Genomic DNA, 25,339 nt, shown 5'->3' on the forward strand with positions numbered 1-25,339 from the left:
TGGGGCCTTCGTCTGCCGCGCTGAGCCTCAGGGCCTGGTCACATTCCTCCGTCTCTCCCGCCAGGCCTTGCCGCGATTCTCCTTCCCCCATCCCCAAACCTGCGGGCTGCTTAAAGCCAGCCCTCGCTGCTCCCGGCTCCACTCAAGCTTGCAGGCCGCAGCGGGGCCTGGGCCGCAGCAGCCTCACGAACTCGCCCCAGTGGGGGCCCGGGCTGCGCCGCACCCGCCCTCAAGGACGGCCTGGATCGGGGACTTGGGCTTTGCGGCCCCCGTTTCCATGACCCTGTGGTCGTCCCGTCGCTGCGGCTAGGAGCCATCCCGCACGGATCACCCTGCCGCAGGGGAAGCCGCCAGGCCAGTGCCTCCGCAGCGTGATCTCCAAGCAGCGGGTTGTGACCGAGTCCCTGCGGAAGAGCTGATCCCTGCCCGCCGGCGTTTGGTCTTTCTACCAGCAGTTCGTAGAAGTGAAGTGCACAGCTCCCGCAGGCTGGACAAAGTTTTTTAAGGGAAAAAAACCCAGGAAACTCTCTGGAAAGAGCCAGGGGGTGGCAGTGTCTGCAAAAACCTTCCCTTCACCTTGCCTTTCCAGCTGTCCAGCACACCCGGCCACTGGCTCTGGGGACCCTGCCACCAGACCTTAGGGCAAAGGCAAGACTGGCATTTCCACTAGTCCTGATTATCTTAACACACCCTTCTGAAAAGAGGGTGTGTGTAAAATAAATCAAAAGTTATTAATTCATCCCTCCATAATTTATTTCCACAATTAAACATTCCAAAGTCTATTAATAAAGTATAATGGCTTCAGTTTTGATTTAAAACTTAATTCCATGGCTCCTAGATAATCCCAGCTGCACAACAAAAGAAAATTGCTACTTGCCTCTTCTGTGTTAACAGAAGGAACAAAAAGCCCCTTAAATCAGATATTACATGGAAGCGTGAGGACTCTCCCGTACACCTCCAGACTCATAAATGACAGATCACCCATTAGCTGTAATGATTTGTCTTCATCTCGTAACCTATTAACTTATTCAGCTGTTGTCAAAGTTCTTTACGGAAGATAATTGTTAATTGTTGCCTCTGCATCTGTCCAGACTCTTAATTAAACAAATAATAACTGGGATACATCACTATCATCCTTACAATGGGGTTTTATCTTCTTTTCTCAGATGCCATCCTCATGGGGTTCTAAAGCTCTACATAGAAAATCAGGCAGGCTTTGGATGCCCTTGACATGTAAGTTTTACTTGCTGATGGAGAGAAAATTGGGGCACAGGAGCTTGATTTTTTTCCAAGCTGGTGACGGACAGACGTAATGGTGACTGAAGCCAAGCAGGACCAGGGGTACAAGGACAAGAGCTGTAGGTTCCTGCCTGCAATCTAAAAGGGAACTGGAGGCACGATGAGGAATGTAAACAAGGCATCCTCCTCCCAGCACCTGACCTCCTGCAGGATAAACATCACCTTGGAGAGTATCCTCTTGAAACAGGGCTGTGGGGTTTTCAGTCCAAAGAAAGGCACGGGGAACAAGGGATGAAATTTCCTGAGAGTTGGACTTGCCTTTCTTACAGGGAAAGCCATTTAAGTCATGCAGAAGGCATTTTTTAATGCCTGTCCTTGATCTGTGCTATACACAGAAAAAATAGAAAATTCAGCGTAAAAAGAACACAACATACACACAAAAATTATTTTTTACACCCCGTGCTACATAGTCACAGCACGCACGTACACAGGTTCATAGACAGATCTTATTCTGTGAGAGAGAAGCAACACCATTTGTCCTGCAGACATCTGGCCAGCAAGCACTGGAGCTGGAGCAGGATTTGTCTGCAGGTTGAAGTGGTTGGACTAGAGCAGCTGAAATAAAATTCAGAGTCGTGCATCCTCTACTTCCTACTTCACTGTGCTGTCTATTGGGGTAGACAATAGAAAAAGAAAATCATTTGAGAGAGAAAGCCTGACCTGCACCCACTTTGCTCAGCAATCACAAGCGGGGATGGGGGAACAGGGGCAAAGTGTAAACGGGAAGAGAGGTAGTGGTGCCCCCCAGTTCATCTTTATCTAATAAATGCACAGAGGATGAGAAAGAAAGATCTGGGTCTAATATAGAAATGGACTATAAACATACAGACACGTTCTTCTAGCCAGTGTGGGCTACAGCCATATATATACAGCAAGATCTGCACTCCTGGGTTTTTTGAGCAAATCTGCTGCAGATTCCTTGCACGACTTCAGAAAACACTTCCCTTTGGCGTCTTCCTGAGTTTACCTCCCTGTGCAATGTAAATGATGTTTAGCTTTTGAAGATTAACATCTGCTGGAAAATATTTAGACCCTCTGATCAAAGCTACAACAGAATAGCAAAGCTTCATAGAGGACTCTCTTAATACAAAGGCCAAATTCTGCATGATTTACATGTGAACATAACTGGGCATTTGCTGGGTACTGCAGCAGCATGTGCTGGGTTATGAAGCTCTGTACACTTGCATGGCCTGGATGAGCAGGGGGAATGCAGGTGTCTAGGTCAGAGAAGGTGCCAAGCTGCACAGCTGCTCAAGGTGCAGGAGGTGTGAAGTATTTCCAGGGGCCAAGGAAGACAATTATGAATTTAGCTATATACACAGTCTGATTTTGCTCTCCAAGATACAACAGGGTAAGTTCTGGTGTATTGTAACTTATGTAATTTGCTTGATGGGACATTTTTAAAGCTCCCTCTGCCTGTTCATGTGGTTGTATTGCTCTCCCTTTGCAGGTTAAGAAGCTTAATCCTAATTACACTCCCTCCCAGTGCAAGTTCCAAGAATCACGGCGAGCATCTCAGCTGGGCCATGAAAAGCTGGAGGTAACTGGACTGCTCTCCTAACACAGAAGACACAAATAACTGCAAAAAGCCCCAAGGCAGCTCAAGCCCCAAGGCCCTGTTTGGGATTATTTGCCACTGTCAGAGTGCTGCAATGCTGATGGATTAATTTGGGAACACAGATTTAACTGGATGTCTCCAGGTCCTCATCTCCCAATCCGGAGTAAGCAGGAATATCTTTCCACTTTGTCAAGAACTTGCACCAACTGAACTCCTTTGCAGAGTTCAATAGGTTGCCAGGCCCTTGTCCGGCCAGTAGCATTCAGCCAAGCAAGTTGGGAACGTACCAGCCAAAGTAGCAAGAGTTAATCTGATGCTGCGTCCCCCATTGGCAAAGATATAATACCCGGTTCAGACAAACCCACTAAGGTTGTGACTGATCCAGGCAAGAGGAGGCAGAAAAATCTGACTCAATTATTTAATGGGAATATTGTATCAGTGTTAGCTTCTAGGAACCGTTCCCGAAAGAAAACACCGCCCCCCCCCCCCCCAGTGTTTTTTCCTGAACAAGTCTAGTTGTCTGCATGCTGCCAGTGCACGGTCCTGCTTCAGCTGAATCGAGTACCAACTGCTGTCGTCTAGGATCAGGCTTCTCCCCCAGATATGACTAAGCCCTTTCAAAATGAGAAATGCTCAGGATTTCTTGTTTAATTGCTAAAACAGATTAATTTGACTATCCAGAACATAACCAAGCGGAAGAGAGGAATTGACACACCTAGCTGGTTCCTGCTCACGTTGATGATTCACTTTAATTGACGGGTCACGTTTGTTGATGATTTCCACCAAAGAGCTGCAGCAAGGCTGCTGCGCTCCCCTCCTGTCTGCCAGGAAGGTGAAAGGCCACATTCCCTGCAGCCTGCCCTGAGCGAGTCCAACCACCAGCACTTTGGGAGCTGACACCATCTTAAAACAAAAATGTAACCAATGCAAACCAGCAAGTGTAACCTTCAAAGCTCGAGTTTTAGCTACCATGTGACATGTCAAGGGCCTATGCCTTTCCCCGCAGAGTACTCCAAGGATTAGGGGCTGCATCTTCACCAAAAGGCTCCTCTGCCCCCTGAAGTTTAACTAATAAATCAGTTCAAAACTCCCGCTGGTTCTGCTTGCTCCAGTCACACACACGTGACACTCAGGAAGTAGGTAGCAGAGCCAAGAAATCAGGGTGGCTGAGCCCAGTCACACGGTGCTGAGCAACCCCCCCACACTACTCCAGTGGTTTTACTAGAGCCTTATCAGATTTCCTGGTGACTCAGACTACGCTGCTGACCCATGCAAAGGGCATGATGGTACCAACAAGCACAGATGAGGTTACAGCACCATGTTGGTCCAGAATAGCAGCCAATGCCCACCAGGCCCATCCCCCTAGAAGTCATTGCTCCACAAATCCCACCGCTGAGGCTCAGCAGACCATGGCTGTCCCTCTCCAAGCTTCAAACACAGAGGAGGCAGGTGGCTGCTCTGCTGGCCCCGTGAGGCCTGGCTGGGCCATGCACCTGAGGTCTCCCTGCCACTCCCACACTGCTGGGCATGGTGTGTTGCTGTGTCACCCCACTGCACCCCTCCAGCAGCGGGCACCTGCCAGGCCAGTCTGCAGATCCTGTTTCCCTCCCTTTCTTTCGGACTCCCTTGCCCTTGCATTAGGGCCTCTTTGACTCGTACCCCTCCATCTATGTGCACCCCTCCTTGCATTTCACCCCCCGCCCCGTGCCTCTTTGCATCCAACATTAGCACCCTGTGCCTCCATGCATATCCTCTTTGCCTTGCACCCCCTTGTCTCCTTGCACCCCATATTGCCTTGCACCTCTCTAAGGCTTGCACCCTCATCCACTGCTTGCCTCTGTGCATCCCCTTTATAGTTGGATCTCACCTTGCTGTAGCACACTCCCACTTCTCTGCTCCCCCCTTTGCACTGCACCCCCCGGCATCACACCCCATCTTGCATTGCATCCCCTCCTCCATGCAACCCCTTTGCCCTGCACCCCCTCTTCCACCAGGACCCCTAGCTCCCCCCTCTGCATCCCGCTTTGCAGGGCCCCCCCTCTTCCACCAGCACCCCTGCTCCCCCCTCTGCACCCCGCTTTGCAGGGCCCCCCCCACCAGCACCCCCAGCTCCACCCTGCACCCACCTTTGCAGAGCACCCCCTCTTCCACCAGCACCCCCAGCTCCCCGCTGCACCCCGCTTTGCAGGACACACCCCTCCACCAGCACCCCCAGCTCCCCCCTGCACCCAACTTCGCAGGGCACCCCCTCTTCCACCAGCACCCCCAGCTCCCCCCGCGCACCCCACTTTGCAGAGCCCGCCCCCTCCAGCAGCACCCCCGCTACCCCCCTCTGCACCCCGCTTTGCAGCCCCCCCCAGCAGCATCCCCCTCCCCGCAGCGGCCCCGGGCCCCGCAGGCCGCCCCATCCTCCCCGGCCCCCCCCGCCCGCCTCCCGCCGCCGCAGGCGCTGCCTCCGCCCCTGCCTCCTCCCCGCGGCCGCCCCGGCCGCTCGGTGGGATGAGCCCCGGCGCCGCGGCCGCCCCAGCTGCGCTCCGGCTGTCGGCGGGGCGGCTCCTGCCCCACGCCGCCGGCGGGCCCCGCCGCCCGCCCGAGCCCCCCCGCCGCCCCCCGCCCCGCCGCCATGGGCGCCGCGGCCCTGCGCGCCCTGCCCTGGGCCCTGCTGCTGCTGGGGCTGCAGGCCAACCCCGCGCTGGGCTCCGAGCCCCCGCAGGGCCAGCCGGCCCGGCTGCCGGAGGACCAGATCGGGGGCTTCACCCCCGCGCCGCCCCCCTCGGCCCAGGAGATCCTGCCGCTGAACAAGCAGCCGGCCAACGGCTCGGGCGAGGGGCACGCCAAGCCCCGCAAAGCCTTCCCCGTCCTGGGCATCGACTACACCCACGTCCGCATCCCCTTCGAGATCTCCCTCTGGATCCTCCTGGCCTGCCTCATGAAGCTGGGTATGTCGGCAGAGTGGCGGGGGGTCCTGGGGGGAGGGCACCCTGGAGGGACCTCCCAGCACCCCCGGGGAGGGACCCCGGCTTCATGGGGCAGGCACCCTGAGCATCCCAACGAGGGCCCTCTAGGCATCCCAGGGTGGGACCCCCCGGCTGAATGGGACGGGCAGCCCCCAGCATCCCAGGGAGGGATGCCCCCAAGCATCCCAGGGCAAATTCCCCTGCACATCCTACTCGACCCCCCAGGCACCCTCTCCCCACGACCTTGGATCTCCAGCATCAGCCTGGCAGGCAGGGCAGTGGCACCCCAGCCCCTTTGCTCGGCACGGGCTTGCTCATCTTGCTCTCCAGGAGCGGGGCTGAAGGTGCTCCCTGACCCCTGACCATCTCCTACTTGGACCAGGTTTGCTTTCCTCCCTTTGGCACTCAGGCAGCAGCAGGGAGGAAGCGTTTGGTTTGTTTCTTTGCTTCCTTTCTCAACCACAGATGCCTTTTGTAACCTTGGAAGAGTCACTTAAAAATCTAGTGCTTCAGCCTCCCCTTCCTCCCACTCCGCAGCAAACCAGGGTAGGCAGCTGCCTCTGCTGCAAAACGTGCTGAGGATTCCTGCATTAAAGATAACAGCATCGGAGCCAGGGGGCTGGGAAAAGTCACCCGTTACAATGACTCGCTCTGGGAAAGCATCAGTCACTGGGGTTGGTGACAAAGTGTTTTCCAAACTTCTGCAGCTGGATCAATACCAAGCGAATTACCCCAAAGCGTGTGATGTGATGTAACTGCTCCACACTCACTGGCACCAGCGTGCTGGACCCAGCCTCCAGCAGTGCAGAGGTCGAGCTGGACCCAGTCCTATTAGTGGCGATAAAGCCAAGAGGGCAGGTGAAATGTTTGCCTGTCCCTGCCTTAAAGTGGGTGACAGAAGGGAAGGGAGCTCTGTGTTCCTTCGTTTTGCTCCTCAGTTACCATCAGTGGTTTAATAATGCTAACAGGAGTGCTCCAGCTTGCTGATTGAAATCTTGCTTTGGGAGCTTTTTTAAGCTGGTGCCTGTTGGAGACCATGCCCTGGCCTGGCCTGGTGGGGTCCGAGACACCCCCAGGAGCTCAGATCCTCCCTGCCCAGCTTTTCCTAAAAATACCTCATCCCCTTCCCAGCCTGCTGTGAGCGTGCGTAGGCAGGTAAAGCCCCATTTTCACAATCCCTCCTGGGTGTTTTATTTACGTGTAGGCGCAGGACTGCAAACACTTCAGACCCAGAGGCTTCCTGCCTGTCTGGGAGACAAGTGGTTGGGGCAGAGTGGAACTAGGTGAGATCTGTGGGGTTTATCCTTTCCTGGCTTTGCCCAAAATGATCTAAGGCACGTTCAGCTAGAAGGTACCTTGCCATAGGAAACACAGCCAGGAAATCTCCTTTCCGAGGGCTTACCCAGTGCATGCTAAGCGACCTCTGCTAGCTGTTTGGGGCTATTGCACTGCGTTTTCAGTCCTGCCTCGGAGAGCAAAGAGTGATGAAATCAGAAGTATCTGTGCGGAAGCTGGTAAAGAAAGGAGGGGCTAACAGCATTGGCCTGCGGCCCTGCTTGGGGTGTGCTTTGAGAAACCACTGCTGGAAAGCACCAGAATGGGCAGCAGAAAGCGGCTCCCCAGGGACGTAAATGGTGGGGGGCACAGGGGCATCACTGCCCGCTGGCTGCCCCCCTCCCACAGGTACCCTTTGTCATCGGCACTGCACTGGGTTGCTGTGTGAAGCTGTTTCTGCCACCCTTGCCTGAAGTTAGGACTCATTTGTGCTGCAGGAAAAGTTATTTCTGGCGGTGAGCTGAGCACCGTCGGTTCTTACGTGTTAAAAGTATTATGCAAGACTGCGTGTTTAAGGGGTATATTTTAGGAGGAGCTGCCTTGCAAGTTTGGCAAGGGTCCTTTGGAGATGGCAGGTGCTCTGCAGAGCTCCAGGGATGCTGATTATGTCAAAATCCGTACCTTAGGCTACCTACACCTCTAACAGGGGCTTCAACAGCAAAGCAGTCCTGGGGCATCCTTCTCTTTGGCCTCCTCTCCAGGGTTTTGAAGGGGATAGCGTTGCTTGTTCATGTTGTCTTGGCACGTAGTTTCCAAGTTGCTGGTACAGCTGAATACTCAGGCTCCCTCTGTGCATGACCTGCAAAAATGTCTCACTGCTCGGTGTCTAAATACTGGCCCCGTCAATACCACCCTGGATCAGAGGATGTCATTCGGGAGCAGCAAAATATGCTTTTTTTCACCCAGGGATAGCTCTTACACAACCAGGCACCGCTGCAAGCGTGTGCAGTACAACCTGTGATGGCAAGATGAGGCATACACATCTCCAGGCTTCCTAACTGGAGAGGGTTTGGAGCATCCAGTTTCCATGTAGAGGGGAAGGGGGCTGATGAGCAGAACAGGAAATTGTGGCGCTTCCTCTCTCCCCACCTCTCCTGCTAGTGTGCATTTAATTGATGCATCACCATAACCCTGCAAAACTCTGTGGTGCAGGGGACAAACATCCTTTCTCCAAGAGGGGGAATTTGTGCAGCGTGGGCTGTGCATGACAGCTCAGTACCTCCTTACTGTCCTTCCCCGGCTTCTCCAGCTCTGGATGCCCCTTTTCTGGGTTAGGGCTGGGGATTGAGCCACATGTTGCTGCGAAACTGAGTCTTCAACCCTGTGAATGGCTTACGGGTGTCATCTGCTAGCATACTGCGGAGTGACCATGTAGAGGAACTCCGAAGTGGTTACAGAGCTCTTCTCCAGGCCAGGAGATGCAGCCTGACCCTGGTCCTGTTGTTCAGTTTCCCCTCGTCACTCTTGATGCTTTAAACAGCTTTTGAGGCTTAAATGAGTCCCGGCGTTGTCCCTTCCCTCTCCCCAGCAGCCCTAACTATGAATTTGGAGGATCAAAGGTGTGAGTTGAGCCCTTCCTCTCTTGATGTAGTTTTTGTAAAATGCCTCAAAGGATGTTGGTTCCTGGAGGATTTACCACCTGACAGGGGGTGGCTTTCTGGGACAGAGGGACTTGTCACCCCAGGGTGTCCTGTGGGTGTGGGCTGTTTCTGCTTTGTTAATCCTGGTAGAGAAGGGGAAGGCTGGTGCTGGCTGCTTTACTTAATACTCACGTGGTATTTTAAGACTGTGTAGGAGAAGAGGGGGTGAGGGATAGCCACAACCATGCCTTTCCAAAGCCCCACCAGCTGCATGCAGACCACATCTGGAGGTGGCTCAACTTTGCCAGTAAAAGTGGAGAAGGGTTTGCGGCTGAGGGTTGCAACCAGACTTTGTCTCAACCTGTTGCGTAGCTGCAGAAGGTCAGACCTTTGTAAAACAACCAAATCAGAAATCTTCTGTGCCTGTGTCCAAGGTTTTGCAAGGATATTGTAAGGGTTTCCTTTGCGCCATGCCCTGAGGAGCGGTAGGGAAGGGCTGGGGATTTCTCAGCACAAGAACCTGGTTTCCTGACTCTGCGGACTGACCTTTCGGCTCATGTGGCTCCGGGAGATGTTCAGTGGGATCCAGGTCCAACTGTAAACGCATTTCCATTTCAGGGGAAGGAGTGACTCAGGAATGTAAATAGTGGGTTGTGGTTATCAGTCCCTTTGCTGGCTGTGTGGACACAGTGGTCCCTTTGCAGTCCCTTTGCTGAGGCCTGGTAGCCAGAGCTTTATTGCAAGCTGCCAGCTCTTATCCACCTTGGGGAAGAGTTGGGGTTACCTGTGTCTCCAAAGCACATCTCAGGCCTTACCTTCTGAAGTGGAAACGCACAGCAGTCATATTTCCATCCTGCATTAGGAGCTGCCTTTGATCGAAGCATGCCCTGTTGTCTGTCTGTGGGGCCGTCTGTCTGCACCAAATGGCTCTTCAGCATCTGAGAGCTTCCCAGCTTCTTTGGAGCATTCTGGCCATTCCAACTTGCAGCTCAAGCATGTAGTGGGATGTGGTGGGTTGACCTTGACTGGATGCCACATGCCCACCAAGCCACTCTGTCGCTCCCCTCCTGAGCAGGACAGGGGGTGAATAAAAACCTCATGGGTAGAGATTAAAGGCAGTTTAATAAAGCAAAAGCAAAGACCATGCATGGAAGCAAACCAAAAGATTTATTCTTACTTTCCATCAGCAGGCGATGTCCAGCCACTTCCTGGGAAGCAGGGCTTCAGTACGTGTAGCAGTTGCTCTGGAAGACAAACCTAGTAATAAATGCCCCCACCTCTTCTCCTTTCTCTCAGCTTTTATTGCTGAGCAGACATCATATGGTATGGCATATCACTGCGGTCAGTTTGGGTCAGCTTTCCTGACTATGTCCCCTCCCAGGATCTTGCTCATCCCCAACCTACTGGTAAGGGGGAAGTGTTGGAGAGACAGCCTTGATGCTGTGCGAGCACTGCTCAGCTGTAACCGAAACACTGGTGTGTTATCACCACCTTTCTAGCTACCAATACAAAGCACAGCACTATGAGAGCTGCTATGGGGAAAATTAACTCCATCTCAGCCAGACCCAATACACGGGGACTTGATTTCTTACATGTCCATGCCAGAGACTGCTCAGAGGGTCCCTGCAAGGCACTACTTCACGGCTGAGCTCTCCTACCCTGCTTTTGCTCATTGATGCGCGTTAAGACACTAGCTAGCTGCCTGATGCCGTACTCCGGTTGGGATTGGAGCCTGTAGCAATCACTGAGTCATTGCTCTGTCTCTTTGTCCTTCTTTCACAGCGCTCAGCTTTTTCATGTGTCTGGGTCAGGGAAGTTGTCTGAGGTGTTCCCCCTCCCTCCAGACCGTCTGACGGCAGCCAGCGCCAACCTGGTGCTTCCAGAAAAATCACCACCGTGTGATTGTGGGGCTGGTTGGTGGAAAGCAAGAGTCTGTGCTAAGCGAGCAGAAAGGGAGCCCAGAGCTGTGGGTGGCAGTGTGTTATGTGGGGACACATTGCTGCTTTGAGGGTTTTTTGGTGACACATCTCAGCCTGGTTTACCGGGCACCGGGCACTGGGTATCCTGGTGTCAGGCTCTGGAGTTCAGTGCTGCTCCTGCAGCAGTGCTTGCCTTTGGGCAGTACCGACTGTCCCCATCACTGCAGGTGTCTGGGGAGGAACAAGATTAAGGAAGTTCCCGGTGCCTGCGGGCTGGTGATAGGAGCTGGGAAGAGAAGAGCAAGACATGACAGATGCAAGTGGGGTTGTGGAGCCTCACAGAGGCTCTGGGCATGGCAGGGTGGCTTCTGTGCACAAAAGAACAGGGACAATTTTAAAATTGCCAGAGAAACATTTTTAGAGGCTGGTGACAGCTGGCTGGCAGCGAGGTTTGGGTGCTAAAAACTTGGGTGCTTGTCAAATGCTTTTAGCAGCCCCCATCCCTCCCCTGAAACAAGGGCTTTTGGAGGGGTCATCCCAGAGGTCCCTGTGAGTTGAGGGACTCAAGGGTTTGTTTGGGCAAGGGGTGATAAGCAGGGTCGGAAACGTGTTGTGGTGGCATAGGATGTGAGAAGTGGGTCTTGAGACCAGATGCAGCAGAAACACGCCAGAGCAAAGCCACCAGCATGGGGAGACCACTGCGGTGAGACTTGAAAGGCTTGTAAAGGGGATGGGAAAGATGTGTGTCACCCCAGCCTTCATCATCATGTTGGAAATACGTGTGTCTGACATACAGGATGGGCGTGCCAGAGGTTATCTCTGTTGCCCTTCTGCCACTGCAGCGTTGGCTTCTCTAGAGCACCAGGCAGGGCTGTGCTGGGCAGGCTTCGCTGGGGATGGCCGTCACAGAAGGGTTTGGGTTGGAAGGGCCCTTAAAGCCCAGCTAGTTCCACCCCCCTGCCCTGGGCAGGGGCACCTCCTGCTAGACCAGATTGCTCCAAGCCCCGTCCAACCTGGCTTTGAACACTGCCAGGGATGGGGCACCCACAGCTGCTCGGGGCAACCTGTCCAGCGCCTCATCACCCTCACAGTAAAGAATTTATCCCTAGTATCTCATCTAAATCTACCCTCTTCCAGCTTAAAGCCATTACCCCTTCTCCTATTGCTACATGCCCTTGTGAAAAGTCCCTCTCTGTCAGCAAAGCTTGGCTGGTGGGAAGGGCTTCCAGAGGTTTCATGGGCTGTTTCAGCTGGAACCATGGGACTGGTTGATGCGGATTCTGTTGCTGAGCCAGAGGGAAACGCTTGTCTTAAAACCTACCCGCTCACAAGTGGCAGCCCCAGCTTATTTCATGTGTGGGCTGCAGGTACCAAAGTGGCGTGTGGTTTGAGATCACCCCAGACATTTCCCCGTTTTCAGCTGGTGCCGCAAAAGTGTAAATTGCCATGATAATTTAAACAGTCTCTTCTAATGCAGACTTGTTGCGTTCCCACTTCCTTATTGGGGAATGATCCAAACGCGTGCTGTGGTTTCCCTTTCTCTCTGCTTTGCCATCTCAGAAGGAACAGCCATGGCATTTTTTTTCCCTCCCTGTTCTGCCCATTGCTGGTGTCTGAGCAAAAAACCATCCAAACTGTTCCCTCCATGGATCTGAGAAAACCGTTAGATTAATTAGGGCTGGAAGAGTGAAAGGTTCCTGCTGTGAAATACGGGATGGTTGATGGAGTGGGAAAAGCTGAACATGTCTGTCATCACAGCCCATGCCTCCCTGGTGAGCCTTAATGTCCATTAAAGCAGAATTACACTTGGTTTGCAGCCATGGCTTTGCTCCCTGCAGGGACCCTGTCACCCACAGCGGTGCCTGGTTCTGCTTTTTGGACCTTGAAGCCACTCAGCAACGGAAGCTGTTGTTTCATCCCATTTATTAATGAAGGTTTGGACACCTGATACTGGGGATGAGGGATGGGTTGGCTTCCTGCAGTGTCTGCAGGTGGAATTTGGGATGTGGGCATTGACTTGTTGAGTCCTGCAGCAGGTGGGTGCTGGCCTGACTTTTGGGGAGATGCCATGAAGTTGTCCTTCCCCTGAACCCTCCAACAGAGCTGCGGTGGTTTGTGGGGTGGGAGCAGAACGTGCTGATATTTGTCCTGTTTGGTTCATGTATTCTGTCCCAAATTGCCTAAGCACCCAGCCGTGGCTTATGCACGATACCCAGAGGTGCTGGCGTTCCCTTGGGAATTAGTGGGGTGGAGAACACGTCTTTTGTCTGCAATTAGTATGGCTAAATAGAGTCCTTCAGGGTTTGAGAATTATATGTGGGAGAAGGGGAAAATGGGTGGTGGTGGAGGGAAGGGGGGAGGGTCGTTCTTTGGGTTACAAGTGTGTAAACCTGTGGCACCGAGGGACTGGAGCCTCTCCTCTGCAGAAGACAGACAGACATCTCAATGGCATTTGTATAAACTAGAAGCTTGTTAGGCTTGCAAAAGAGTATTTCATTAGCATAACCCTTTCCCTTTTCCCTCATGCAAGTCCTGGGTTTTGGCTGCAGACTGCAGAGGTAGTGAAGGCTGTAGAGACTGTCCCTGCGTCGTGAAGGAGTTGGTCTTTGGCTGGAGCATCGTTGGAGCTGTGGGTACCGAGAGAGGAAACTTTAAAAGTAAACAATTATGAGGATGAATTACTGCAACTGCCTCGTAAACATTTGATTTTTTTTTTTTCCTCCTTTCGGTCCCCAAGGCTTAATTTGTTCAAATAAAAACTGATATCCATCCAGAATAGTCTGTGAAAACACAGCCTTGCTGAGCAGAGATGGAGCTGGGTTACACCTCTCCCCTACGCTGGCTTTGCTGGCCTGCCTGGGTCGTCTTCAGTTTCTTCTTGCCCATCAGGGCTCAAAGCTGCTGGTGTAGGCTTGATAACAACCTCGGTGTTTTGAAATCTGGGCTGGCCGGCTTCAAAGGGAATAGCAGAGGAGCAGGGAAACTGTGGCAATGGTGTGACTTGAACCAAATATCGGTGCTTGGTCCTCTCACTTCACAGTGCCAGCTGATGTACCCCCTTAGGCAAGCTGTGCGATTGCCATCTATTCTACATGGCGGTTTATATCTTGCTTATCTTTCTAATTTTCCAATGTCTTCCAGTTGTGTGTTAATTGAGGGATGGCTATCTTGTCATATTTTGTTCTTCTGCCTTTCCTCGGGCAGAACACATGTGTTTCTGCTTGAGAAGGAAGAAATGAAATTAAAAGTTTTACAGATGGGCATGCACACACACGTTGCTGTGTGTTTGTCAGAAAAGGCGAGATCAAAGATTGATCATTGCTTGGAGTGGAGTAGTGAGAATAAATTTGGTGGTGTGTCACCTTTGGTGATACGTCACCCCATAGCTTGGGGTTCCTTCCCAAGACAGCTTGACCCACCTGTGTGATGGATTTGATAGGGGCGGGACTGACCAAAGGCTCATTTAAGGTTGGGGTGATGTTTTGAGATCCCTGAGCGGAAGGTTGGAGAAGGCAAAGTACTTTTTGTAATTAGAAGAGAACAAACACGTTTCCTTGGGTTGCCCAAGGGTGACTCATAAACGTCATAGGATCAGTGGTCTTTGTCTCCAGAAAGTCGCAATACAATCAACCTCAAGGGACAGCTCTTAAATTCTGCTTAATAGAAGGTGCTGGTAGGGAAGTAATTCACCTCTATTTATCAAGCCTGCATGACACACATTTGCAGAAGCAGACTCCCTTTTGCAGCAGGTTTTTTTCAGTGCCTGGAATTATTCTGCATTTTGGAGTCATGACATGCGAAATCTTAATGATGGATTTGGAGAGAAGGCAGCTTCCCACCCTGCTGCTGGAGATTTTAGTAGCAGAAGTGCCACAGGCATAGATTTAAGCATGCACAGGCCATTAAAGAGAAGAGCTGGTGTATCCAGCCCTGCTAGTGCCTCAGTTTCCCTTGGGAGTGCTTTCCCATGGCAGCCTCCATCCCTGGGGGGTGCATTACTCTCTCTCTCTCTCTCCTGGGTGCTTTCTCTCCTGGAGTGCGAGCATCTGCTCCCAGGAGCTCTTCTGTTAGCTTGGCTGGGTGTGAAATAGCATCGCCTGCGTTCTGGCTGAGGGGGGATGCTGGAAGCCTGAAATGGCATCTGATGGGGATGGTTCTCCAGCTCCAGGCTCTCGCCATGCTGGGCTCAGCCAGTGGGGTAAGAGCGTGCTGGCAGCTCGTGCCGAAAGCTGGGGAAGAAGTGAAGGTGACTGCGTTGGCTCTCAAGTCACCTCCGGCGTGTGCTGAGTGGTGGGTGTTGCTTTGTCTGGTTTGCAAAGCCCGGTAGTAATCAGTGATAATTGCAATTACCTCCTCCCTCCTGTCAGAGTGGAGACCAACAGGTTATTTCCTGAAAAGCTTTTGTTTGTCTTTCCTGCCCGTGTTCCCGGTAGGAAATCTGCCCTTCCTGGGAAGGGCGATTGGCATTGCTCTGCCTGCGGAGTTTGTCTGTGGTCACCTTGGGCTGGCTCAGCTTTAACTCTTCCTGAGGCTTCAAGGGCCAGCAGGAACCATGCATTAAATGTGTTGCCATGTGCTTGAGAGCCAGGAGTTGAGAGAGCAACAGGAGCCTTATTTTGGGTGACCAGGTGCCATCTCTTCACATTGCCTTGGGTACCTTCTGCTCCAGAGCAATTCAATATCTGCATTAAGCAGCATGGAGTTTCGCTTTGCACCGTGCAGAAAGTAACTGGGAGGATTTTAGTATAGAAATCTCCCAGCTTGAGGCAGACATGCCGCACTGACCCCTCCTAGCCTAGCTATCCGTGGCATCCAGTGTCACAGCTGAAGCAATCTGGGAAGAGCGTGGCTGGGAGTTATGTTTAGCTCCTGGCCCCTTTCCCTGGAGCTGGAGCAATTTTTCTAGACCTTCTCTTATTAGGCCTCCTCAAAATGCTCAAGTCCAGCTGCTGTCTCTGTTCTGATACTTTTGAAGGATCTGAACCTAGATGAGGATGCTGTTGTCCTATAGAAGACTTGGTTTTCCAGGGTAAATGGCCTGTGCCAGGAAGAGCCCAGCTTTACTGGCTTGGCTGTGGGATGCACCCATCCAGAGATGATGGAAAAAAGTCTAAATGAGTCTTGGAGCAGCAACAGCAGAAATTTGCGTGGCAGTTTGTCCCCATGTGCTTCTGTACCTGCATGCCCAGCTCCTGCTGAGTGAATGTCACAAGCTGGTAAATATTCATGTGGTCCCACCTTAGAAAAACTGTGCATGGAGCATGCCTGAAGGCTTTAAACAGGTTTGCTAATCATAACCTGTGGTTTGGGAGTGGCCTTGTAATGTGCCAGTTAGAGGAATGTAGTCAGCGGGGATCGAGGTCACTAGAGTACCCGCAAGTCACCGGAGACTTTTAATAGCCAGGTTGGCACGTAGCGCCTAACCCTTGACTGGTTTCTCAAAGCTCCTTCAGAGGAGAACCTTGGGTTTTGCAGCATTTTGTCATGGGGCAGCTCTGGAGCTGGAGAGAGGTGGAGGAGAGCTGCTTTGCTCACAGCTGTGCACAGCTGGATCTGGAAGAGGTTTCTTCAAGATGTGATTGGGACCAAACCTTGAAGTGTCCCATGCCACCACTGCTTGCTCCAGCAGCATCTCCATTTGGCTCCATGTTTTCCTCCCTACTTGAAATGCTGTAGCTGTTGGGTGACAGTCCAAGGTGCCAAAGGTTTATCAGTCTTTAATAGCAATTAGGTCTTTCTTAATATCTGCATTTCTTGCAGAGTGTCCTTGGCTTTTCTTCTGGCTTGAAGGAGAAGCATTATCTAAACATAGGACTGGAAATTGGGAGCTGCTGATTCTCACACCAGCTCTCACACCATTCACTTGGGGACTTGGGCAAGTCCATTTGATGTCTTATGTCTCTCATTTCCTTTTTACAGCTGGGAGGAAATTAATACCAGCTCTACAAAAGACTCCCAATTGATCTGTTAATTTCTTGTGAGTGCTTCAGAGATAAAATGAGGGTACGTGCTTTTGCTGCATCGGTTCTCCCTGCTGTTGGAAAAAAAAAATACTCAAGTGTTTCTACTAAATGCCCCTGTCTGTGGATTGCCGTCACGGCACGTTATGGTAGCATATGGGCACCTTCTTTTCCCGGGAGGCAGATGCTGTCCTCCCTGTCCTCCCCGTAGCGTTCCACAGCGCTCTCTCAACCCAGCCAAGGTGCCACTGGGCAAGGGGCAGGCTGTGGTCCATCCCAGCCTGGTCAGAGCAGGATATTGGTCCCAAAAGCCTGCTGTTGTGATGATCATCTCCCACAGTGTGAACCCTCGGGGACATCTGCCTGCGTGGATGCTCCCTGTGAGCTGCCAAGAGCCTGCCCCTGTGCTGCTGCTTTCTGAAAAATGGGCTTTTTAGGGCTGGCCTGCAAGTCACCGGCTGAATCAGGGGCAGGTGAATCAGGGAGGCAGGGAACATTCCTGCCCTGCCCTGCCCTGCCCTGCTGTGAGGACAGCTGCAACCTGGCACTTCTCTGCCAGTTTTAGGGAAGTTTTCTGGGAGGTTTTCCTGGACACGGGTCTCCCCCAAACGTGGCTCTTGCAGTGGGTGCCCCAGGTCAGGGCCAGCTCTGTAGGGAGGTCTTGGCTGGACTGGAACCCTGGGCAGGCTGGTTTCTAAACCTAAGCCTAACTGAAAGCTTAGCCTAAGGCAAATGGAAACATAAGTTGGAGCGGTGCAGATGGGGAGCAGGGCGAGTCTCTTTCCCACTGATGCCAGCGCCCAAATTAAGAGTTTGCTGCAAGCTGCTCCACGCAGCACAGCAGAGCCAACTGTTTAGTTTGGGTTGATCTTAATTAATTAGTGTATCTTATAGAGTTGGGGGGAGGAGGGGGAGAATTAGGCAGCACTCAGGCTGTCGCTGGCTCGCTTGGCTGACCAGACCTTCTGGGTCAGGGCAGCAAGGTTTAATTGGGAGGAATTGCTGCTGGCTGTTTGGCGCTTGTCTGCAAAGTTGCAGGCTCAGCGGCATGAACATTTGCTGTCTGGTTTGCAGAGCTGCAGGGAAAAGCTAACCAACCACCCGGCGTGGGTGTTGGACCATGCAAAGGTTTTGGTGGGCTTCCATGAGTTGTCCCATACTGGGTGCTTGGGAAGGGAGAGGGACACAGCCCCTTTGGATAGGGGAATAGCTGACCAGGCAAACTGCAAATGAAGGAGCAGCACCCCCTTCCCCAGCTTTGTGCTGGAGGGGTGAGTTGTGCTGAGCCTGGATTGGGCCCCAAGGAAGAGATCTGTCCTTGTTATCGTTGAACTTCTCTTGGGCTGCGTAAACAGCTTGTTTATAAGTGTAAACAGCAGCTTTCTGCAAGGGGGGTCCGCCCATCCTGGCAGGCTGATATCCAGGGTGCCTGCAGATGATTCACAGCACTCCTGCGCGTCGGGGATTGTTGCATCCTCCTCCCGCTTTGCAGCACTGCAGCACTGCCATCGACGTCCCGCGACACCTGCGTTTCACTTGGCTGCAGCGCAGCATCCTCCTCCCCTGCGACCTTCCAGCAGGGCTTTGGGTGCAGAAAATGAGCTTTCCCTTACCAAGGGGAGCGTTTTGCTTCTGGGGGGGTGTCAGGGCAGTTAGGCAGCTGGGCTCATCTGCATGCAGCTCATGACTCCAGCTGCTGCAGGATGCAGCGACGCCTTTGGTTGTGTTCCCCAGGCTGCTTATCTTTTTGGGACCTTTCTGCATCTCTGAATCCAGCCCTACACAAAAGGGGTAACGTTGTGCTTTCCTACTAGTGCCATCATCATCCTTGGGTATTTCTCTGCTGACGTTGGCCGTGGCTGGGAGGGGCTGCGTTGACAGGGTGTGAAGTTTGGCACCCCTGCATCCCTGTGGAGCCAGGCAATGCCTGCCACGGCTGGTACAGCCCTCTGTGGAGCTAGCAGCCCTGGGGGGTGCTGAGCAGGTGGAAGGCAGGGCCCTGGCACAATGGTGAGGATTAGAGGCACATTCCTACATGACGGTTGCTGGTTGCTGCCGGCACTGAGGTACCAGAAGAGGCTTTGCCCTTGCCCTGCCGTGACTACGGCTGTCTGCACAGGGGCTTGCGGGCAGCACAGCTCGGCGAGCGGTACCCACCTACTCACCCTCCCCTCCTGGCTGTAATGGCAGGTTTGACAGCATGCCGGACCCATTCCCATTATCACCAGTCCCCATGACTGTTTCTTATCCTAGCAGTTAAAATGTGTGAAACGGCTTTAAATAAATGCTCTCTGAAAGGCTCCAGGTGTGAAACAGCACAGCCTTGTACGCAGACCAGCTCTGAACTGTCTTCTCCTTGGCCCCTTGACCTTGCAGAGTGCCAGACCAGCATCGCTCCTGCTGATGTCCTGGCATCCATCCCTCATGTGCGCGGGGTGTGGGGAGCTGTCAGCATCCTCCTGAGGAGGAAGGCTCTGGCTGCAGCTTATTCTCTGTTTATCCTATTCTGGGGTATGGGCTTTGCTTCCCAAAGGTCCCCAGGGGACAGTGAGATCTGGGAAAGGCAAGTGCATGTCTGCTTTCTGCAGCTGCCTCAGGGGTGCAGGGTGTAGACTTGTCTCCCCTCCCATCAGAAGATTTACTTGGTGCCTGCCAGGGGAACTGGCTGCAAACTGCTGCTGCAGGAGAATGGTGCAACTGGGAAACTGTCAGGCATCGCAGCCCTGCTGCAACCCCCTCACCAGCCTCTCCTGGCAATAGAGATGCCAAGAAGCCATCTGCCCTTTGCATGGGATGAAGGGCTCTTCCCTGACACTGCGATGCTGCACTAACAGGGTTACCTGCTTTTGTTAATGTGCCTGTACTTTAAGAGCTTGACCAAGCTGGTTTGCACGAGTCCTTGCAAGGTCTGCAAGGGCCAGGCCAGTGCAAGTTATCGGTTGCCTTGCCTGACTGGCTAAGCTGCAGCGCGGCTGTTGAATGCTGGTACCTGATGTCTGCTTTTTGTTCTGTAGCTTTCACGTTTTGACTCATTTGTGGGCTGGCCCGATGCTATCAACACTGTTATCTTCTGCAAAGCAGGCAGGGTCCAGGCAGGTCACCTTCTCATGCAGGCTTGCCTCGCTGTAGGCGTTAGGGCTGAATACATGAGATTGAGTGAGCTAGAGGCTGTACCAGGCGGCTCCCGGTCTCCTATCACAGGAAACTCTTTCCATTTGCCCCCAGTTTGTTTGCAGTATGGGGGGAAGAGAGGGAAAACAAGGAGCAATTCAGCAGCTGCAAGGTGGGACCCAGCTGTTTAAGCAAAGTCTGTAGGCAAAGGGGATGGTAATGTCGCACCGAGAGAAAATAAACCCGTACCTTCGGCAACTAGCAACGGATCTTAATGGCTATTGACTGCAGCGACGTGACTTGTAGGGGTGTTGTGTGCAATCCAGCTCAGAACTGAGGTCTGGGAGTTGGTCACGATCGCAGCCAGGCAGTGCTGGGAACCTTGCCTTAGGTGGACAGACCTTGTGGGGACCCAGGGATGCTCGTGGATTTTAACCCGAGTCCTGAGCATCAGGCTGGTTACAGCCCCCTGCCCCTGGGTGGCTGTGGTGCAGAAGAGTGATCCCCGAAATTAGAGCTGGATGTCTTACTTTTCCCTTCCTTCCCTGTGCTTGCTTTGCACACCAAGCCCAGAGCAAGGTTTGGGTGAATGCCGGCTGTGCGGCCCGTGTGGTATCTGCATTAACTCAGTGAGTCACAAAAAGCAGTATAAATTAATTACCTTCCTGGTTCTTGGCTTTTCTTCGTAATTAGCGGCACGAAAATAATGAGGCTTGAATGAAGCATTTGGTTTGATCTGGAGGAAATTGTTTTGCTTAAGAGCTCTTTCTGTACCTGTATCTTTAAAAAAAATCCACCAAATTCTAACCAGAAAATGTCATTTTGGGGTAAAAAATCAAAGCTTTTCCATTTTGGACATTGAGGCTGCTGGATGCTTCTCTAAAGGTTGCCCCAACTAACTCAAATTACTGAAATCAGTCCGAAGAGAGCTGCGGGAGAGCACTCGGGAGACCTGGACCTGCATTAAAACCCTGCCTGCTCTGTGGTAAAGCAGAAAAGAGTTTGATGAAGCCAAAGGTGCGGCAGGGCCCCACACGTGCTGTCCCAGTGGAGCGGCTGCTGGAGCGAGCTGCGTTTGGGCTCGGTAGGGCTGGAGGTTCAGGGCAGGTGGTGACGTTGGAGCTTGTGAGACGCAATGGATGTAATTTAAGTATCGTGGTTTTACCACCGCCCCTTGCAGGGTGACATGAGCCATGGCCTCGCTCTATTTTTAGGTGTAAATCACCAGCTATTTAATTCCTTTCTAGCAAGTTCAATTTTCATCCCCTTCCCTCGAGACTTCCCCATTACATCTGCTACCTGTGCCAGTGCTGGGTGCAGGCAGCTCTCCTGCACGCCCTTCCCCAGGCTTCTCACTCCCTGTCTTTGCAGGCAGGTCGATGGATTTGGCTCCGTTTTACAAGGGAGACTGCACAGCAGGGCTGAGACGTGCTTCGAGCCGCTATGAGACATCCCACAAGGGTTGTGCTGGAGGCCACCAGCAATGGGCAAAGCCTGGCTGATCTTTGGGCAGCTGCAGAAGTGGCTGATGGTCAGGCAGGGAAAGAGAGAAATCTAGCACCTTTTTTAGGAGGAAGGGGGATAAATGGAGAGAAGCTGTAGCCAAAATTTGGGAGCCTGAGATAGATCTTCCCCTGGGAGCTGGTTGGAAAACATTCTGTTCCTGCGTCACCATCCTTACAGAGCTTTAACCCTGCTGGGGCTTAGCGCCACATCCTTGACCCTCTACCACCCCAAAACGCAGAGCATGAAAGCCAGGTCACAGTGGTCTCAGTGCTTTGCAGACCCTGGAGCCCAGTCCCAGCCCTCCTCCTTGCCCCAGTGTTTCTGGTAAGCAGAGAAAGAAGGGGGGTGGTGCTGGGTAACGGCTTTGCAGATGACTAGTCCCCACGGCTGGTGACACATCAGTGACTTTGTAGCTCATCCACCAAAGCATCCATGTGTCAGGGTTCTCCGTGGTCCCTGTGTCACACGGGAGCATGGGAGGGTGTCCACACCTGCCCACATCCCTTGCCACCAGGTCGGTGGGTTTGCTGATGACACAGGGCTGCTGCATCTCTGTATGGCCCACCTGGACCCTGCCAGACTGGTATCCTAAAGGGTTAAAGTGGCCTTTGGAGGGGCCCTGGTGCAGCTGAGATAGCACGTTTCCTTCAGCCAGTGCTCTCTGCAGTGTCCTTCAGAAGGGCAGCCCTTCTGAGCATGCCTGCTCCCCCTCGCCACCTCCTTCCCGGACCCTGTGCCTTCTCCCAGGGCTTTTCCAGCACGGCAGCATGCTATGCACCCAAGCCACGCAGCTGCTCAGTCCTACCCTGCAGCCCAAACAAGCACCCGTGGGTCTCTAGGGCTGCAACGAGCATCACCCAGGGGGCTTACTAACCCCCCCACCTACCTCCTTTCAGAAAAAATCATCCAGGGGGTGGAAGAGCTATCTAATCCCTGGTTAATAATTGTGTAATTTCTCTCTCGGGGCTGCCGCCTGCCTGCTGGAGCCTGCAGCTGCTCTAATAAACTTGTGAAGCCTGGGAGGATGGGGCGTTTTTGTAACCGTTCTCGTTTCTTGTGCCTCCTCTTAGCTAACAGGCTCTTCCTGGAAGCAGCCTGGCTTTCCTGCAATGTTCCCCATGCGTGGGCGCTTGGGAAGCCAGGGTGAAGCTGCAGGAGCATCCCGCTTAACCGTAAACGTGCCAAGCCCTTCCAGCCACACCACGTGCTCCCCTCCCTCCTTCCTCTCCCTGTTTACCAGGCTCCAGCTCAAACACCAAGTGTGTTTTCTTCCTTCTTCCTTCATATTTCTTTTACTCCTGTGAAAGGAGGGGATGTTAACCCCAGCCAAATTCAGCCTGCAGCTTTGGGAGGATGTGATGGCTGGTGGCAATCCCAGCTGTGGGGACTGGCTCGTGGGGACCAGTGCATGGCAGCTCTGAGGCCTGGGGGTTCCCGTAGTCCCCAGGGCTGACACTACCTTATGGTGCAAGTTACCTCCAGCATTGACATTATATATATATTTTTATATAGGTATATATAAACAATATTTTAAATTTTTTAATATTTTATTATTATTATTACCTCTTAACACCAGTATTTTTCAGGGCCATGGGGATTGCAAGGACTCTTACAGCTCCAAATCCAGCAATGTCCCCAGAGTGGGAGATATAGCTGTCTCCCAGACCTGGCCTGGAGCAGGGAAATGCGTGAAGGTTTTGCCTCCTTTCTTCCATCATGTGTTCTTTTGAAGTGTTTGATTAAAACGTTTCTTCCACACTGCTTTGAGAGAGGTCTTTAAAATTAGGGGAGTGCTGCCAGAGCTCTGACTAAGCCTGACTTTGGTCCCATGCCATATGGAGCTGTATTGCAGCGACCAAAGTGATGGGAAGGGAAAGAAGTCCTGCATGGGTGGGACAGGCAAATGCCATCGGGCGGGGAGGGAGGGGACCATATAGATGCTGTAGGACACAGAGCCTGTGGTCCTCAGAGCTTTCTGTTGTGGGATGAGACTGGGCTGAGCAAAGGGGAATGTTCCTTGCTCCCTTTTGCAGTAGGTTCCCAGTACTGGAGCCACCTCAAGAGCTGCTGTTGGTTTGAGAGCTACAAATCATCCCCTTCTGGCCTTGAGGAAGGGTTTCCAAATTGCTGTGAGCAGCTCGGGGCATGTAGATCACCTCTACTTTATCTGCAGCGCAGGAAGCATCGCCTCAGGCAAATGCTGCTGTGGGGACCCAGCTCATTTTGCCAGCAGCTGTCCCCCGGGGTGGGTGTGCTGGGTGTGGGTGGGTGCCCAGCACCCTGCCCTCCATGTTTCTTTCCTCCTTATCCCTTCAGGCTCTTCCCACCCAGGCTGAGAATGGAAATAGATCAGATATGGTGGCTTTTGAGTCATTAAGCAGTGAAGGAGCAAATGCTGCTGGATGGAGCTTATGTAACGCCAGGCACAGCATCCGGCCCATGCGCCAGGGCTGCGGTAACCCAGATACAGCCGAGGAAGGAAAAAACCACACGTAGGTCAGAGTCTTTCCCAAGCTGTTTGGTTGGGAGTAAATATTTACATGGCACTGCATCTGATAGCAGCCAGGGCCTTGAGAAGAGCAGCCTGGCTCCCCCTTGGTAGGGTGGGAACAAACCTTTCGCAGCTGAAATGGGAACCCTTGTGTTTGCTGGGGTGAGGACGGGGCCTTGCAAAATCTGGAGACTGAACATGGCTTGCAGTGCTGGGGCCGTGCTCGGGTGTCTTCGTTCAGCTTCCACAGCCTCCAAAATACAAGCTTGTTTTATGGACAGGGGGGAGAAATAATCTGCCTTGCTGCACAATCCAACAGACACCGGTGGTTCTTGCACCGCTGAAGTTAGTGGAGGAAAATTCCTGGTGGCCTGCACTTGGGTAGAAATGGCCCTGTGCAAATGTGCTGACACCAAAATGAAGGCAACTGGTGATCAGAAACTGCAGAGTAAAATTTTGCAGCACAGGCATCACCTTGCAACAGCTTTCCTTGTCCAAAATGCCTTTAATTTGGAGAATGATGATTTCCCCTTGTCCTTCAAGTGCTTAGGCTGCGGCTAAAATTGGAAAGCCGGTCCCCAGCTCCTTTCTGCCCTAACCCAGGGAAGAGCTGACCACCAGTGGAGAGCGATCCCCATGGTCGCTTTGCTGGGCACATGCAAGCCATGGTGCGTGATGTGGACGAGAAGCTGTTTTAATGGGAACTATTAACTTCTGGATTTCCTTTTCCTTGTTTGCTCAAGCTCTTGGGGTTGATGTTTACTCAACTTGTCTTGCTTTTAATAGTTTCGGTGGTGGTTGATGCTGTTGATAGGGGAACTGCTCTCATGGAGATTGTTTTCCAAGGGAAGAAACTTGGGTGACTGTGTATGCCCCATGCTGGTGATTTGGGGGTTGTGGGTCACTCTCAGGGAAGTGGGGTCTCAAGGGGCTTCCCCCCTGGTGGCATTCAGGAAAACCAGCTGAAACCCAGTGGGTGTTTCTCCATGGGAAAAGCTGCTCCATGTGCTTGCCTGTCCACTCCTGCACATCTCTGCTTGTCCTCCAGACATGGATGTGCCAGAGACCAGCTGCCTCATCCCCTCTGCTTCCACATCATTTGTTTATTCAGGGTGTGCAGGCAGCAGCGTGCTGGGAGACTCGTACGCCTGGTGCAGGCACTGCCTCTCAGTGACTGCTCCTTGCTTCTTAGGGAAGCGCTTCCCGTGCGGCTGGTGCAGCCCTCCCAACCAGAGGGACCTCTCAGGTGCTGTTTCCTGCCCTTCTGCTGCAGCAAGAAGTCCTTGCTGCTTAACAGAGGAAAACGAAGGAGCGCTGGGGGTCTTGCTGTGCCCCCCATGCCTCCTGGCTCATCCTGGGTTTGTGCAGGCGGCAGAGGATTTGCAGCAACCACTGTGGTAGATGAGTTCCAGTTTCCAGCAGGGTCACCACATCTGGGGACAGGTGGGTGGCAGCAGTAGGTACCTGAGCAGGCAAGCAGCACAGCTACCTGCTCGGCAAATAACCTTTTACCAAAGCGACCTTGAACAGGAGCCTGGGGGTTATTAAAGTTGTTTTTAATTGGTAGTAGTATTGGTATTATGGCTATTATCAAAAATTATTACCCTTCCCGCTGCCCCCAGA

The 25,339-nt window shown here is 52.8% G+C and overlaps 1 protein-coding gene across 1 annotated transcript in view; it reads left to right on the top strand.

Moving 5' to 3' along the window:
• Window positions 1-5,339: 5,339 nt before the first annotated feature.
• Window positions 5,340-25,339, top strand: part of SLC9A1 (solute carrier family 9 member A1) — a 31,491-nt gene continuing 11,491 nt past the window's right edge. Inside the window, exon 1 of the mRNA XM_056332798.1 lies at window positions 5,340-5,796. Coding sequence (XP_056188773.1) covers window positions 5,481-5,796 — 316 coding nt within the window. The 5' untranslated portion in view covers window positions 5,340-5,480. The remainder of the gene's footprint in view (window positions 5,797-25,339) is intronic.

Source organism: Falco biarmicus, chromosome 3, assembly GCF_023638135.1.
Source record: "Falco biarmicus isolate bFalBia1 chromosome 3, bFalBia1.pri, whole genome shotgun sequence".
Classification (NCBI taxonomy): Eukaryota; Metazoa; Chordata; class Aves; order Falconiformes; family Falconidae; genus Falco; species Falco biarmicus.